The sequence below is a fragment of the Tenrec ecaudatus genome, chromosome 13 (assembly GCF_050624435.1).
Source record: "Tenrec ecaudatus isolate mTenEca1 chromosome 13, mTenEca1.hap1, whole genome shotgun sequence".
NCBI classification, from domain to species: domain Eukaryota; kingdom Metazoa; phylum Chordata; class Mammalia; order Afrosoricida; family Tenrecidae; genus Tenrec; species Tenrec ecaudatus.
Window position 1 is genome coordinate 43,298,522 of NC_134542.1, and position 15,333 is coordinate 43,313,854.

The following is a 15,333-nucleotide window of genomic DNA, read 5'->3' on the forward strand; positions in this document are numbered from 1 at the left end:
GCTAGTGATAACATTAAATGCAATTGGATTGTATCTGAACCCATCGTGGGTAAAACATTAGGATTGTTTAACCACTTGGCAAGTAGATCAGACATATATTTCCATTAACTCTGCTTTTTAAAAATTGTCTTTACATTTTCATTTCTATAATATATAAATTGAGCTTATTTTAATAGCAATAAAGAAGAGGACCACCGATCTTTCCTCAGTTTTTATGTATTTTTCAGAGTAAAGTGGAAAATAGCAATATCCATTAGCATGCACCACGGCTCTATATTCAAACACTGTGTTCTTCCTGGGAGACTGATGTGCATTTGTATTGTCACCACTAGAAGTCTTTTTCAAAAGCCCCAAAGAACAACAAACAATAGTATTCTCTAGACAGTAATAAAGGAGCAAATACCGTCAAAACTTAGAACACTGTGTACTATAAAAATTCAGTTTCCATTGGGAACCACAGGTCTTAAAGTATTTGGGGATTCACTAATGCTTGATGGAGGAGGCAAGAGAGAAAGAATTGTGTGGAGGAAATATTTTCTTGTCAAAAGCAAAATAATGAAAACAGTGGTTAGAGGGAAGAAAGCAAGTCAACACAGGATTTGTTCATTTGGAATTCACTCAGCCTCTCACCGTTACACACAGTCATTAGACTCAGCGGTTTATCAATCTCTTACATCAGGTAAAAACAGTCCCTCCTATTTCTACTATGCTGAGAGTTTGTCAAATGCTTCTCTGCATCTATTGCCCTTATCAGAGGGTGTTGTTTGTTGTTCTTTTAAGCCTATTAATATAGTGAATTAAGCTGACTAATTTTCCAATGTTAAAGTCATTCTGGGATAAAATCCACTTTGCCTTGATCTAGTATTCTATTTAAATATTTCTGGATTTAATTTTCAAAGACTTTTTTTGTGTTTATGCTCATAAGGGACATGAGTCTGTGCTTTCTTGTACGTTCTGTGTGATTTGAGTATCGCCTTGATGCTGTCCTCAAGAGGAATTAGAAAGTGTTTTCCTTTGTTTTAGTCTCTGAAAGAGATTATGTAATTAAAATACTTCTTCCTGAAATGTTTGCTGAAATTCTCTGTGCCTCGAGGTTTCAATGGACTGTATCTATGAGGTCAGTGTCTAAAAGAGTCAGAGGAGCTTCCGGGAGTCCTCGAAGCCCTTGAAGAGCCCGAGACTGGGTCACCTTGACATGCTTCTCTAATGTCTAATTCCCAGTGGGTTCTTCAAGGACCCTGGTGGCATAGTGGGTTACACAGTGAACTGCTAACCCCAAGCTCAGCAGTTTGAACCAGCAGCTCCAAGGGAGAATGATGATAGCTATATATTTTTTGTTTCTGTGGTGAATTACAGCCCCAGAACCCCACAGGGGCAGTTCTACCTTGTGCTATTGTGTCACTAGGAGTTGGAAATGTCTTGCTGGCACGGAGTTTAGAGTTGGATGGCTCCTTGAGTGGCTTGATGATGATTGAGCATTCACTGCTAACTGGAAGGTTGGTTGCATGAGCCTCACCTGTGGCTTCTTGGGAGAAATTTCTGGCTGTGTGTTTCCATAAAGATAACCTAGAAGAGCCCATGAAGCAGTTCTCCTCTGTGAAAATCAACTCCGCATCTGTAACAACATCACAGAAATGGCTTTTAGTTTCATCGATTTTCTTCAGTGATTTTGGTTTTTCATATCATTGATTTCTGCTCTGATATTTATGTTTTCTTTTCTGATTTTAGGCTTTAATAGCTTTTCTTCCTTTAGTTTTCTAAAGTGAAAGCTTAGGTTATTGATTTCTAGCTTGGTTTTCTTTACTAAGTACGCCCTTAATGCTACAGTTTTGCTATTAAACACTGTTAGCTGCATGCAAATTTTGATTTGTCACATCTTCATCTTCCTTTCATTGCAGATGTTTTCTAATTTATTTTTTGGTGTTTCTCCTCTGACCCATGGGTTATTTAGAATATGATATTTAATTTCTAAATAGATGGGGGATTTTCAAAATACATTTCTACTATAGCTGTTTTTCCATTTCCAATTTAATTCTGCACATTTTACATAATTTCAATTTTTAAATGTGTTAATATTTATTTTATGACATAGAATATGGTCCGTCTTTGTGATTTTTTTTCCTCATGTGCACTTGAAAAAATAGATCGTGATGTTTTTGATGGGAGATTCTGCAGGTCAGTTAGAATGCGTTATTAAGTAGTGCTATGTGTGTTTTCTCTACTCTTTCTGATTCTGTCTCTGTAAGTGGTTCTCAGCTTTCCTCATGCTGTGACCCTTTAGTACATTTCCTCATGTTGTGGTGACCCCCAACCATTAAATTATTTTCATTGCTACTTCATAATTGTAATGTTGCTCCTCTTATGAATCCTAATGTAAATATCTGATATGAAGAATGTATTTTCATTGTTACAAATTGAACATAATTAAAGCATAGTGGTTAATTAATTTCTAATTACAAATAAATGAAATTTTGTGTTGAGGCAGGGTGTAGCATGGGTACCAGTCTTATAATAGCAACAACAAACTACATGGCTACATCTTGCAATTGTATGCATAAAAAGCCAACGTCAGTGGGAAGGGTGAGATAGCTTCTTTCTCAGCAGATCAGAAATTTTCCGGGCAGTCTTTGCAAGAGCACAATAAAGATCATCTTCCCCAACAAATCTACTTCTGTATTTAGACTTGATAATCAACAAGTTGGAAAATCCTGTTTCACAAAGATATGTTGTTGGAAATGGAAGAAGAAGGCGCAACAGTCTCAGAACAGGATGTGACTGCAAACACTTGATCCAGAATTTTTGTAACTGACATGGTAGAGAAATCAGTTTTTGCTGCATCTCTGTCAGTAATTTCAATGAACTCCTCTTGTGCTGTCTCAGGAACATCTACAACTTTGACTGTGAATGGACTTCTGGCAAGTGCAAATGGGGTGTCAGGTAGATTTGGAAAGTACAATGAAATTTTGTCTGCAAGTATGTGCAAGTGTTCTTGCACAGAAATTATCATCACAATCCTTTTGTCTGGTTCAAGGTCATGTTCCTCAAAGAAAGTAGAGAAGGCAGGCAACATGTAAATTTTATTTTCATCCTTTTTTTTTTTGCCAAAGCTGAAGTTTCGTTTGGAATGATTGGATCTTTACAGACAAATCAGGCATGTTGCATTTGGTCCTTACAGTGATAAATTTCACTCATTCAAGATGGCACCCAAGTATTTTCTGCAGTTCCCTTTTATCATTGAAAAGTGTTTCAATTAAAAATGTTGTGAGTTCATTATGAAGCACAAAAACACGTTTTAAAACTTTTCCTCTCGACAACCGTCTCACTTCATTATGACATAGCAGAGCATTATTCAACGCATCCAATTCATTGCACAGTTGCAGAAACAGTCGACTGTTTAAAGTGCTCGCCTTTACAAAATTTACAGAACTTGTGACACTTTCCCTTACTTCTTGTAACTCTTGTGGCAGTATCTTCGTTGTTTATATTTGCCGATGAATCATACAGTGAGTTCTGATGACTTTTGGTGACTCATTCACTACCAAACGTTGAAATCCAGATGGGCATAGCTGGAGCACCATCTGTGCAAACACCACAAACATTTTCCCAAGAGATCTTATGATCTTTCAGAAATGAGGCAACTATGTCAAATATATCATGTGCAGTAGTTGTCGTTTCAAGAGGTTTGCAAAAAAGAAACTCATCTTTAAAGTCACCATCATTAATATACCTCATGAAAACAAGTAACTGTGAACAGTTTGCAATGTCTGTAGATTCATCAAGACTGGAAAACCTGAGTGAGCAAGTCTGCTCGATCCTTCCGGGTCCCTAGGAGTCAGCAAGGACTCAACAGTGCAGTTATGGTACGAGGGCAACAATGTGCCTTGGTGCCACAAGTGATTTGCACTCTATGTCAACCTAAAGGTCACGGCTCAAATCCACCCATCAGTGCCATGAAAGAAAGGCTGGCAATGTCCCTCTGTAAAAGAGCTCTGCTAAGAAAGCCTTATGGAGCACTGTAACACATGGTAGCGTGTTTGCTTGCATGGCACAGACAAAAATATTGGGATTCCCCTCACACACTCTGCACAACCAAACCAGAAAAAACAAAACCAAAGCAAAATGAAAACCCTAGCCGTTGAGTTGAAGTAGACTTATAATGACCCCGCACAGGATTTCTGAGACTATACATCTTTATGGGAGTAGACAGTCTCATAGTTATCCCTCAGAGTCCAATATTTTTAAAATCATTTGATTGGGGGCTCGTAAAGCTCTTATCACAATCCATTATGTGAAGCACATTTGTACGTATGTTGCCATCGTCATTTTCAAAACATTTTCTTTCTACTTGAGCCCTTGGTATCAGCTCATTTCCCACCCCTCCCTCACCCTCCTTCTCTCATGATCCCTTGATAAATTATAATTTTTTCCCATATCTTACACCAATCACTAGCAGTCCAATTCTTAACTCTCACCACCGCCATGGCTCCTTCTCTGCACACCAAAGACCCTTTTCTCAGTTATTTTATCCAGAAAGCTTTGTTTTGGCTCAGTATTTTAGATAACTGCTTCCACCAACAGTCTGGTCACTGGCATTGACCTTGGAGCAGGTCAAGAAAAGAATAAGGAGAAAAACATAACTAGTCTTACTCTCTGGCTCATGTGTCCCCTTCCCGTCAGTGCTTTCGCTGCTTCTCCCTGCCTCACGGCTTCTTCCTTTAGCCTGCCCTCAGGTCAAGGACAAAACACAAAGAAGAAAAATAAAACAAGAAACACATCTCTCGTACTGCTCATTCTTCAAGGTTGGCCATTCTCCCATTGACTTGCTATTTACACTGCAGAGTCCACAAGTAGCCATGCCAACAAGTAAGGCATAGGCGGTTCCATTCCCAATAACCAAAATAGAGCACCTCAGTTACTTTCTGCCCCTCTGGTGCCCTGCTTCGTTGTTGTCAGGTCCATAAAGTTGGTTCTGATTCACAGAGACTCTGGGGAGTGCGGACGGACACACAGCCTTGCCCTGCACCCTCCTCACTGCCATTGCTATGCTTGCGCCGATTGCTGCAGCTCCTAGGTCAGCCCGTGTCAGGGCAGGGCTGCTTCTTCCCCCAACCCGCTCCTTACCAAGTATGATCTCTTCCCAGGGACTTGGCTCTCTTGATATCGTGTCCAAAGTACAGGAGACAAAACCTCACCATCCTTACTTCTAAGGAGCATTCGGGTTGTACTTCTATCAAGACAGCTTTGCTTGTTCTTCTGGCAGTTCAGAGTACTTTGAATATTCTTCACCAACACCACACTGATTCTTCTGTGGTCTTTGTCATCCAACATATGTGCATGATTCGGTAGAGTAGAGACAAACCATGGCTTGACCAGCATCGTCTTTCTTTTCCATTTCAGGAATGCAAGAAGATGGCCCCTAATGATAGATCCTCAAGGTCAGGCAAATAAATGGGTCAAGAATATGGAAAAAACCAACAGTCTTCATGTAATTAAATTAAATGATCCTGACTATGCCAGGACTTTGGAAAACTGCATTCAGTTTGGCACTCCGGGTACGTATCTAAATAAAACGTATGTTTTATGGAAATGAGCGTAGAAATCATGTTACTCCAGATGTGTAGGTGGTTTCTTTTTGTAGGAGGCATCTGTGACAGATTCATTTTAAAATCTTTGGCATATTAGTTTCCTAGGACAGCAATAGCAAAGGAATGCCAACTGGGTGGCTTATAAGGACAGAAATGTGTTGCTTCACAGTTTTGTTCACTAGGAGTCTGCAATCGATTTATACACCCTGTGTAACCTGACTAACCGCTGAGGTTGTGAGAATCTGTTTCATGTGATCCTGGGCCGTCCTCTGCCTGCAGTTTCAACCAGTGCCTCTGTTATCACATGTCTGTCTCCCCCTGTGTAAGCCTCAATCTCTTGTCCTTTTTCCAAAAACCATAAGGATGCCATTCAGATTGGATTAGGCACCATGTGTTAACTGATTACATCTTCTAGGTCACATTTACAAGTATCAGGTAGCTAAGATGCAGCATTACCTTCAGGGGGACACAGCACAATTTAGAAGAATGAGTTTTTAAAATCTCTATTATTTGTGGATAATTAATCAAAAGAGAATGTTAGAAATTGTAGCCCCAGCAGGTTAGGGCCTTTGCTCTGCCTAAAATCTCATTTGTGAAGCTTCCCCTAGTTTAGCTGTTTTAGCTTTTGTCTGTTGTTTGCCATTCTTCATCGTTCTAATTTTACCTCCACTTCTGCAATTAAAAGGGCCACTTGACACGTCAAAAGTATTTTAGCACAACATCATTCTAATTATCTATGTATTTCTCTCCTGGCTGATCCTCCAAGAGCGTCAGGGAAGGAAGTCCGGTTTTACATGGCTGGCTATTATCTGCGTTCACAGTGGAGAAATTAGCAACATGACAAGGATTTTCTTCAATTAAGCCCTTGTGCCGATGTCACATTAGTCAAAACAAAGAACCCAACATAATACTTAATGATTTGAATAAATTGGGGCTATTAGTCACATTTTAAATCCATGTAACCTATTAGCTTTTTACTCTTTATCAATGTGATCAAATAAATATAAAGTTATAAAACGGCAACATATGTAGCCCGAGGGTGAGTTCAGCAAATCTCAGTTGGTATTAGAGATAATGCCACAGGGAAGGGTCACAATAAACATACCAGGTAGAGCTACAGATATTACATTTGCAAATAAACATACCAGGTAGAGCTACAGATATTACATTTGCAAATTACATTGCAAATTATTACATTTGTAATAATGAGTGTCTGAAGTAGCAACTGCAATTTTAGGTTCTCTTTGGGTTCGCTGGAAACACAAAGAATCTGAGTCTACAAACGTTTGTGGACATACAGATGTACACACGGTGCTCCATCCACTCCAAGGGCACAGGATCATGCTGGGGGAGTCACACAAAAAGAAGGGACATAATCCGTCCTGGTTTCATAAGCAGGGTCATATGTCTCTGCCATTAATTGTAATAATAAGAGACATGCCTGGTGGATTGGCTGAAGAGTTTACAAGTGAGACAATAAAATTTCACTTTTGAACACAAGTATCATTTTTCAGTTTTGTAACGCATGTGTTAGTTTCCCACAGTCAACTTCTAAACGCCACAGATAGAATGAATACCGACAGTATCACGAGCAGTGGGCAGCGATCCAAGATGCTTGGTTCAAGGGTCTGCGTTGTCATCTCCTAGCTCCTTTACCGTGAGAAAATGACTTACTTCCAGGACCTGAGCCTCAGTTTCCCCATCCTGTATTACTGAGGCAGCATTTGATACTTCTTAAAGTCGTAAGGCATAGTGCTGGCTTGGTACGCATATTGATATTATACACAAACAGGTTTGAAAAATGTTTACTACAATTCTGAAATCACTGCAGCATTTCAGGAAAATAATTTGGCACTGTGAATAGCTGTTAAAATGTTCCTAATTATTGACCTATTAATTCCACTTCCAGGTCTCCCACCTGATTAAATAATCAGGGATGGGCACACATATTTGTGCAAAAAAAAAGATGTTTGCTATGGCAACACTAGTCACAGTGGAAAATGGAAGCAACCAAAACAGAAGAAGATTAACACACTTAATGCATTATGATGCACTCTTATTATTCAGTCCTTATAAATGATCACGTCACCCAAGTAGGAAATGACAATGACTTTGAAAATCACCGGCAGGCTTCTTCTAGCTAATGCCCCAACAATGAAGGAAACTGCCAAAGGGCGGGTTTTAGAATTTTCAGAGTCAGGAGTCTCCTGTGGGAAGGACCAGCATCTGTGGTACTTGGCCTGCATTTGAGACCCAAACACTGGTCGGTCCACAGGCTGAGCCCATCTCTTCCCGTCAGAGCTGCACACACAGCCTCCTAAAGGATTCCTTCAAAATGCCTCGATTCAAGTTCAGCTGTGATAGCCCCGACATGAGAATATGAGGCTTGAATTAAGCAAATGTAACAAGAGCCTTGTATCATTGCTTCTGCTGTCTGGTCCAGGGACCAGAATGCTTCTAGAAGGCTATCATAAGGAAATTATTCTGAAATGAAAGTTTGGCACACTGAGCTATTGCTAATACTGGGAATAGGAAACAATCCAAATGCCTAATAAGAGAGCGCCAGTAAACCGGTCGACCATGACAGTGGTGGGCTGTTCTGCAGTCATGGAAAGTACGTTTGAGGAGCCCGAATGGTGCAGTGATTCAGGACTTGGCTACTAACCCAAAGTTTGGTGGTTCAAACCCCCCAGCTGCTCCCTGGAAGAAGGCTGTGAAACTGCTTCTGTAAAGATTACAGCCGTGGAAGCGCCTGAGGGCAGTTCTGCCCGGCTCTTGCGGGTTGCTGTGAGTCAGCCTTGGCTCAGCAGCAGCGGGTGAAAGTATATTTATGAGAGTTTGTAATAGCAATTGGCAATGCTTATGTCATAAAGCTGAGCAAAATCAGATACACTGTTTAATCTTAACTGTGTGTGGGAAAGGGTGAATAAAAACACTGAAGAGAAAAATATAAATTAATAGATAATTATCCAGCTGCATGTTGTTGTGTCATCTTTTCCCTTCATGTATAATACATGCATGTATGGCACAATGCACTTATGTTAACTCTTCAGGAGAGAGGAGAAACAGTAAGGTAAGCTGATGAGAAATTAGTTTTCAATTCTCTCTTTGTACTTTGCTGTATTTTGGAGAAGTCTCCCGGTAAGCGTGTTTCCCTTTTCAATGAGCTAACATAATGAAGCAGCCATTGAGCAGTAGCCAGAAAGGAGCTCTCCCGGGTGTCTGAAAGGATGGGTTTGGCTGCCATTGGGCACGGTGAGGTGGGGCATTCGGGAAGGGTAGAGAACAGGAGGTCACCTGGTAGACCTACCAACGAAGGCCCTTCCACACACCGGCGGTTATTTTCATGAGCCATTTGCTCCTGTCTGTGGGCTGTGGCCTGGAGGGGAGGCCCTGTGCGTGCAGGAGTGGACTTGTGACGGGGTGTGCTCGGGGCTGTTTCGTCCGACGTGGGCCACGAGGCCTTTCCTCAGAGGGGCTCTGGGTGGATGCCAGCCTCCAGCCTGTGCTTAACGGCTGCGTGCGAGACTATCGGTGCCGCGTGGGGAGGGAGAAAAGTGATTTTGTAGGCAAATAGGAGCAACAAGAAACCCCGCCCGGAAGGCGGACTGAGCCCGGCTGAGCGCCCGCTGCCAACACGTAAAGTCTCATGGAATCTTTTTTCTGATTGTTGTTGCAGTGTTGCTGGAAAACATTGGCGAGGAGCTGGATCCTATTCTGGAGCCGCTCCTGCTCAAACAGACCTTCAAGCAGGGTGGGAGCATCTGTATCCGGCTCGGAGACACCACCATCGAGTACGCACCCGACTTCCGCTTCTATATTACCACCAAGCTGCGGAATCCTCACTATCTTCCCGAAACGTCAGTAAAGGCCAGTAGAAACACGCAATGTTGCTTTCGCCAACTTAGTCAACTCTGACCATTGATGATGGTATTTTTCTCCTGACTCATAAGAAAAGCAGGACTTCCTATGAAAAAGTAGATGTTGCCTCTTTTGGAGGGACCGTTCATGAAATTGCTATAATAATTTCCAAATGTTGCTTTCCTATGTGCGTGTAGGTAGTTAAGAAGCCCTCACTGTGCCGTGAAAAAGACCAAAGAAGCTAACTTCTACAATTTACGTTCTTCTTGGGTTTTCATTAAATATAGACAGCATATGTTCACATTCTTCCTTTCTAATAAATGGTAATATGCTAATTGTTGGAATTCAGGAACAGAAATCCATTCTTCTTTCTCAGATTCACATCACTGCTTTCTAATTGTATATCATTCCTAAAGACACTATTTTCTATCATTGGTTCTTTCGAAAGACCAGAAAATTCCTTGAAGAATAAAGTTGGTTTAAGGTAGAGGGGAAGGGGGGAGATTAGGGGAGGGAGGGTCAAGGGAAAAAAAAGTTGGTTTAAAGTTTCAGCCAATGCGTTGCATGACATGAGAGCTTGCCCCGCAACCGAGCCCCTGAAGGCGGGAGACCACTGTTGGTGCCTCTTTTGAGTCCCAGTTCTTTGTGTTCCCAGGCTTGGCACTAAGGAAACGATTGTGGCCTGCTTGTATGAGTGGCCAAACGAATGAGGCCAGTAGGAACAAAAATGCTTTCATTTGGACAAGGAACCGAGAGAGGACATTAAGAAATAGTGACTCTGATTTTGAGGTTCACAAACAGACAAGATTCATCCAGCAGTTCATAGGCACTCTGTCCCTAGAAATATTAGAATTAACCTAGACAACCTTCTTGTGGCACAGGAGAAGGACCACAATGGCGAAATTAATTCCCTCAAAGATGAAAAAAATATAACCTCTGCTTTCAAGAGGTTTGCATTTTAAATAATGTATAGACAACGTGGTGGCTGTCTTGTCTGACCAGAGAGCCAGAAAAGAGCTACAGGGTGCCCCTGGGAGCTCCGGATTGGGGATGCCCTTTAGACTGGACATGGAAGATGTAAACCTAGGGAGCTGGGGTAACCCCTGAGTTTAGTCTTACAAGCACAATGTGAAAATATGGAATTCTTGATTCAATGTTTTTAATCCTATATATTATTTAACATGTAAAGTTCCCTATTTTCTTTTCATTTATTGGACGAGCCAATATTCAGCCCCAGTGGAGAGGTTGGCCTAAGAAGCCATAGTGCCTTAGTCTGAATTCGTGAGTGTGACTTTGGGCATGCTGTTTAATCTCTGTGCCCCAGGTCCCTCATATATACATATGGGAATCACAAAAATCTCTATCTCATCGGTTGAGATGAGGATTCAGTACGTTCCCTCCTGCTAAAAGGCTTGGAATCAGGGTCAGCACTTAGTGTTCGCTACCAGCATTAGCTAGTGGTATTATGATTTAACTTTTAAATAAAAGTGAGGATGAACCACAGATGACAGACTCCCAAAAGCTGTTCCCAGCCCAAGCATTTGAAAATAAATTACACGAAAACCTTTTTTACTTTTCAGTAAAATCTGCAAATATTTCACACACCACATAAACAATTCTTAGTTCACTAATAACTGGTGATAGTACAAGTCATCAAACTGTGGGGAAGAAACTGATGGATGATGCAGTACAGAAATCCTTATGGTCCCTAGAGTGTCTTATTGCTTCATTATTTTTAATTGCTGGGATTGATTAAACAGGGATTAGAAAACATAGTGAGGCAGTTACTTGCTTTCATTTACAAATTAAAATACTTCCTCTTGATCCTATTTTTAGGATTCTTTATGTGCCTTTTGCTTTCAAAGGCACCCAGGGGAAGGTGTCACACCACCATAATCCTTTTGAGTCTAAATCGAAATCAAATTGTGAAACCATATTTGTGTGCTTTTAAATGTTTACTAGGAGCATTTGGATTTGCGAATGGCTTTGGAAAGATCCAACATTAATTGAGTAAGAGTGACTGCCTCCTTGGCACTGACTCCAGTGCAGTAAGAGCTGTAAAACATGCATCTTGCCGACCCGGTGCCTGTGGCCTTTAGAGCACACTCAACCTAACCTGTGCGCTTGGTTTCTCGTTCCAACAGGAACAATCCCGCGAACCGTTGATTCTAGTTCTTCCATGCGGAAATGCCAACGCGGCAGAGTTACATAAGGCATCGAGCGCGTTCTTTCAAATCACTTAATTTCAAACCTGGAGATGCTCATTATCTCATATATTGTCTAACCATGTAAAATTCCTTAATAACTATTGCCTTTTCACCTGTCAGGAGAGGTAGCTTCTGCTAGTCTTAAGGGTGGTTAAGCGCAGGAAAATGCGCTTCTTACCCCTCCGCCAAGGAGCCTGGGGGAGGCCAGTGGTTCTCAGCCCGCCTAGTGCCGCGACCCTTTCCTGCAGGTCCCCACGTGGTGGCGGTCCCCCAACCATAAAAGTATCTTGGTTGCTACTTCAGATTGCCAATGGCTTCTCTTAGGAATCGGGTGACCCCTGTGAAAGGGTCGTTCCACCCCCAAAGGGGTTGCGACCCATAGGTTGAGAACCGCTGGCCTAATTGCAAAAGGAGTCCGCGGCCCTCTGAGAGAGAGAGAGAGAGAGAGAGAGAGAGAGAGAGAGAGAGAGAGAGAGAGAGAGAGAGAGAGAGAGAGAAGCCAGCACAAGAAGTCCATGGGTGTCAAAAGCCAAAGCAAACAGCGATATTAGGAACTGCGTTGTCTATTTTCAGACTGGAAGACTAAAAAACTTTTGAGCCTCAGCAGTGCAGGTCACTTATAGACCAGGTAAAACCACCAAAGGGAAAGAAAATAAATGGGCCCTGCTCCCATTTTTTAAATCTCCCCATGGCTGGGGACACAGTGGCCATCCCTAGGAAGAAGAGCAGGTCACCTCTCTGTACACAGCACCAAAGCAGGGGTGCGAGGTCGGGGTTAGGATGAACTCTGCCCTTGAGCTCCTTTGTCTCGTGTTGATGCTAATTCACAGAAGGTGCTTTATAGGCTAGCAGAATTTGGAGGAAATAAGTAGTGGAAACAAGGACACTCTTGTCATAAGCTGTGTGCTGTGTTGGGACTAATTTTAATGCATGTGCAGTCGTCTGCCAGATACCGTTGTTGTTATTGTTGTTGTTGTTTTCTACTGGCTCTCTTGGCTTTAAAGTTCTAATTTAAGCAAGCAATAATCATCATCATCAGATTAATGCAGACCAAGAATGGCAATCCTTTAACTGCTCCGGTCCAGTTAAATTGGTCTATAGAATTCAAAAAACAATCTAAGGCCGAAGTGTGTTTAACCTAGAGCGTTCTGTCTTAGATGAGTGTAAGTACTTCCCCTTTAGGAATGTCTCTTCCAGAGAGAAAGGTTGAAACTGGACCGGAGCACCTCTGATGGTTTGTAGTAGTTGCTAACATTTGGTGATGCCTTCATGAGTGATGCACTCACGGTGATGGGTTCAAGCTCAGAGATGGGTGACAGGAAGTGTTCAACAACCCACAGACGCTGAGGAGTCCCCCTTGGTATCTGCCTACATGGCATCCAGTGGTGGCATCGGGAGTTGCCCATGTTCCTGTGGTGCTTGACCCTGCCTTACTCACTGCTGCCCTTTGCCAGGCTTGTTTCCTGGATGAGCACGGGGTGTTCAAAAGCCCACTCCAGAAGACTTACCACGGGGTCTCTGAGGATGAGGCGCAGTCCTCAATACTTTTTAATCCCACAGGGGATTGTGGTATTCAGCCAGCATTGCGAACTCCAGGCCTGGTGGCATCTGCTTCTGTAAAACGCATAGTCTGGAAGACCCTGTGGGGCTGCTCTGTGCTGTCCTGGAGAGTCTCTGTGGCAGTGACTTTCGTTCAGCTTGCTGCCCCCTTTGTCAAGACTCACGGCTCCTTGCCCATGACGGGCAGCTCAGGCTCTTGGTTTGAGAAGACCTCCTTGATCTTTTGGCCTGGGTTAGATGCCCCCATCGGCACCCCTATGACAGCTTATGTTTGTCACTGCGCTCCCACAGTCCTGATCTGACTGACTTTAAGGTTTGCTTCTGTTTCCCACACTGGACTAAGGTTCCTAAGGGCAGGATCCAGACACTATCTCATCCTACTTTATCGCAGAGATAGGGTGGTGGGGGAGTCTTGTTGAATAATCATCAAAGACCTAGGATTTTAGGAACCAGAAATAGCAGGAACCATTTTCTTGAACACGGGTTGCTGACATTGTATGGCTTTTAGGGAGAATCTACATGGTGCCAGGCATGGAGTCATGAAGTCAAATAAAAGAGAGCCCCTGTGATAGAATTATGTATACTCTAGTCTAAGAGAAAAAGAAGTAAAGCCATGATGACACACATGATGTCGCGTGTTATGGAGTTAGGACTCGTACGAAGGAAGCAGCCAGAGTGGGAAAAGGGATGCAGCATGTGGACTAGAATGGTGTCCACGAGAAGGTGACACATTGAGAGGCGCTGAGCCGGGAGACAACCACCCCAAGCAGAGCTGGTGTCTGAAGTGCCAGATGTCCATGGGAAGCCACAATGAGTTTAGTTCCACTCAGTGAAAGGTGTGTTAACTGTTAGGGAAAACGATGCTCCAGACACAGGTGTGGACCTTAACAAGACATGAGGGCAGATCAAGTGCAAAATCAACAAAGTGGTGGTGGTGGGGCACCAGAAAATGGAGAGAATGGTGTCTGCATATAAACAGAGGACATAACTTGAGGACAGGAAGACTTCAAAATTCAGCTAAAGGCCATACCCCACAAAACCCAGTCAAGGCCATCGAGTGATTCCGATTCATAGAGGCCCTCTATAACGGGGCAGAAATGAGAGATTCAGACACTATATCTTTTTTTTAATCTCTTATTTTTTTTCAATCATTTTATTGGGAGCTCACACAACTCTTATCACAATCCAGATATCCACCCATTGTGTCAAGACATTTGTACATTTGTTGCCATCATCATTCTCAAAACATTTTCTCTCTACTTGAGCCCTTGGTATCAACTTCTCATTTTCCCCCCTTCCTCCCTCATGAGCCCGTGATAATTTATAATTCATGTCTTACACTGACTGATGTCTCCCTTCACCCTGTTGTCCATCCCCCTGGGAGGAGGTTAAAGGTATATATTTTAAAGAGCAAACAGTCTCATCTTTGTCGAGCAGAGACAAGGTGGATTTTAACCGCTGACCTAGCGGCAGTTAGCAGCACAATATATAACCTCCTAGACCACCAGAGCTCCTTCAGCCAAGGCCAAGTGTGTTTATTAACTGCTAGGTGGATTGGTAACCAGAGGAAGAACATCTCTGTGGTTTACTGCTGTGTGGGGAGGTGTAAGGAGGGGCAGATTGTAAAGGACTGAATAATGAACTGAGGCGGAGGTAGAAATTGTCTATAAGCATCTCCTGACGTCTATATGTGCAACACCAAAGAGAGTTCCAGAGCTAGAAGGAACGGTGAGATGAAAGGGATGATTCGCTTGTTGTTTGCTTTTACAAAAGAGAGAAAAAAGCATGTTGACCAAGGAGCCCTGGTAGTGCTGTGGGATTGATTAAGCATTGCTGCTGCAGCTACTACCCTCAAGGTTGGCTGTTCAAAACCACCAGCCACTTAGAGAGAGAAAGATGAGGCTTTCTACTTTCTACTCCTTTAAAGATTGACAGCCTCAGAAACCAACAAGGGCAGTTCTACTCTGTCCTATAGGGTCACTATGAGTCAGAATCAGCTTGAGGGATTCAAGCATGCTCACCAGGAGTCAGGGAATTGTAAATCAGAGGGGGACAGCGACCTGGATGAAGCAGATGTTAGCAGGTAGCATCTTGATAGACACCATTGAAATGTATATTCT

The 15,333-nt window shown here is 42.6% G+C and overlaps 1 protein-coding gene across 1 annotated transcript in view; it reads left to right on the forward strand.

Moving 5' to 3' along the window:
* The window catches only part of DNAH7 (dynein axonemal heavy chain 7), a 249,562-nt gene that overhangs the window by 175,868 nt on the left and 58,361 nt on the right, over window positions 1-15,333 (forward strand). The window contains exons 48-49 of the mRNA XM_075528957.1: window positions 5,398-5,552; window positions 9,265-9,455. Coding sequence (XP_075385072.1) covers window positions 5,398-5,552; window positions 9,265-9,455 — 346 coding nt within the window. The remainder of the gene's footprint in view (window positions 1-5,397; window positions 5,553-9,264; window positions 9,456-15,333) is intronic.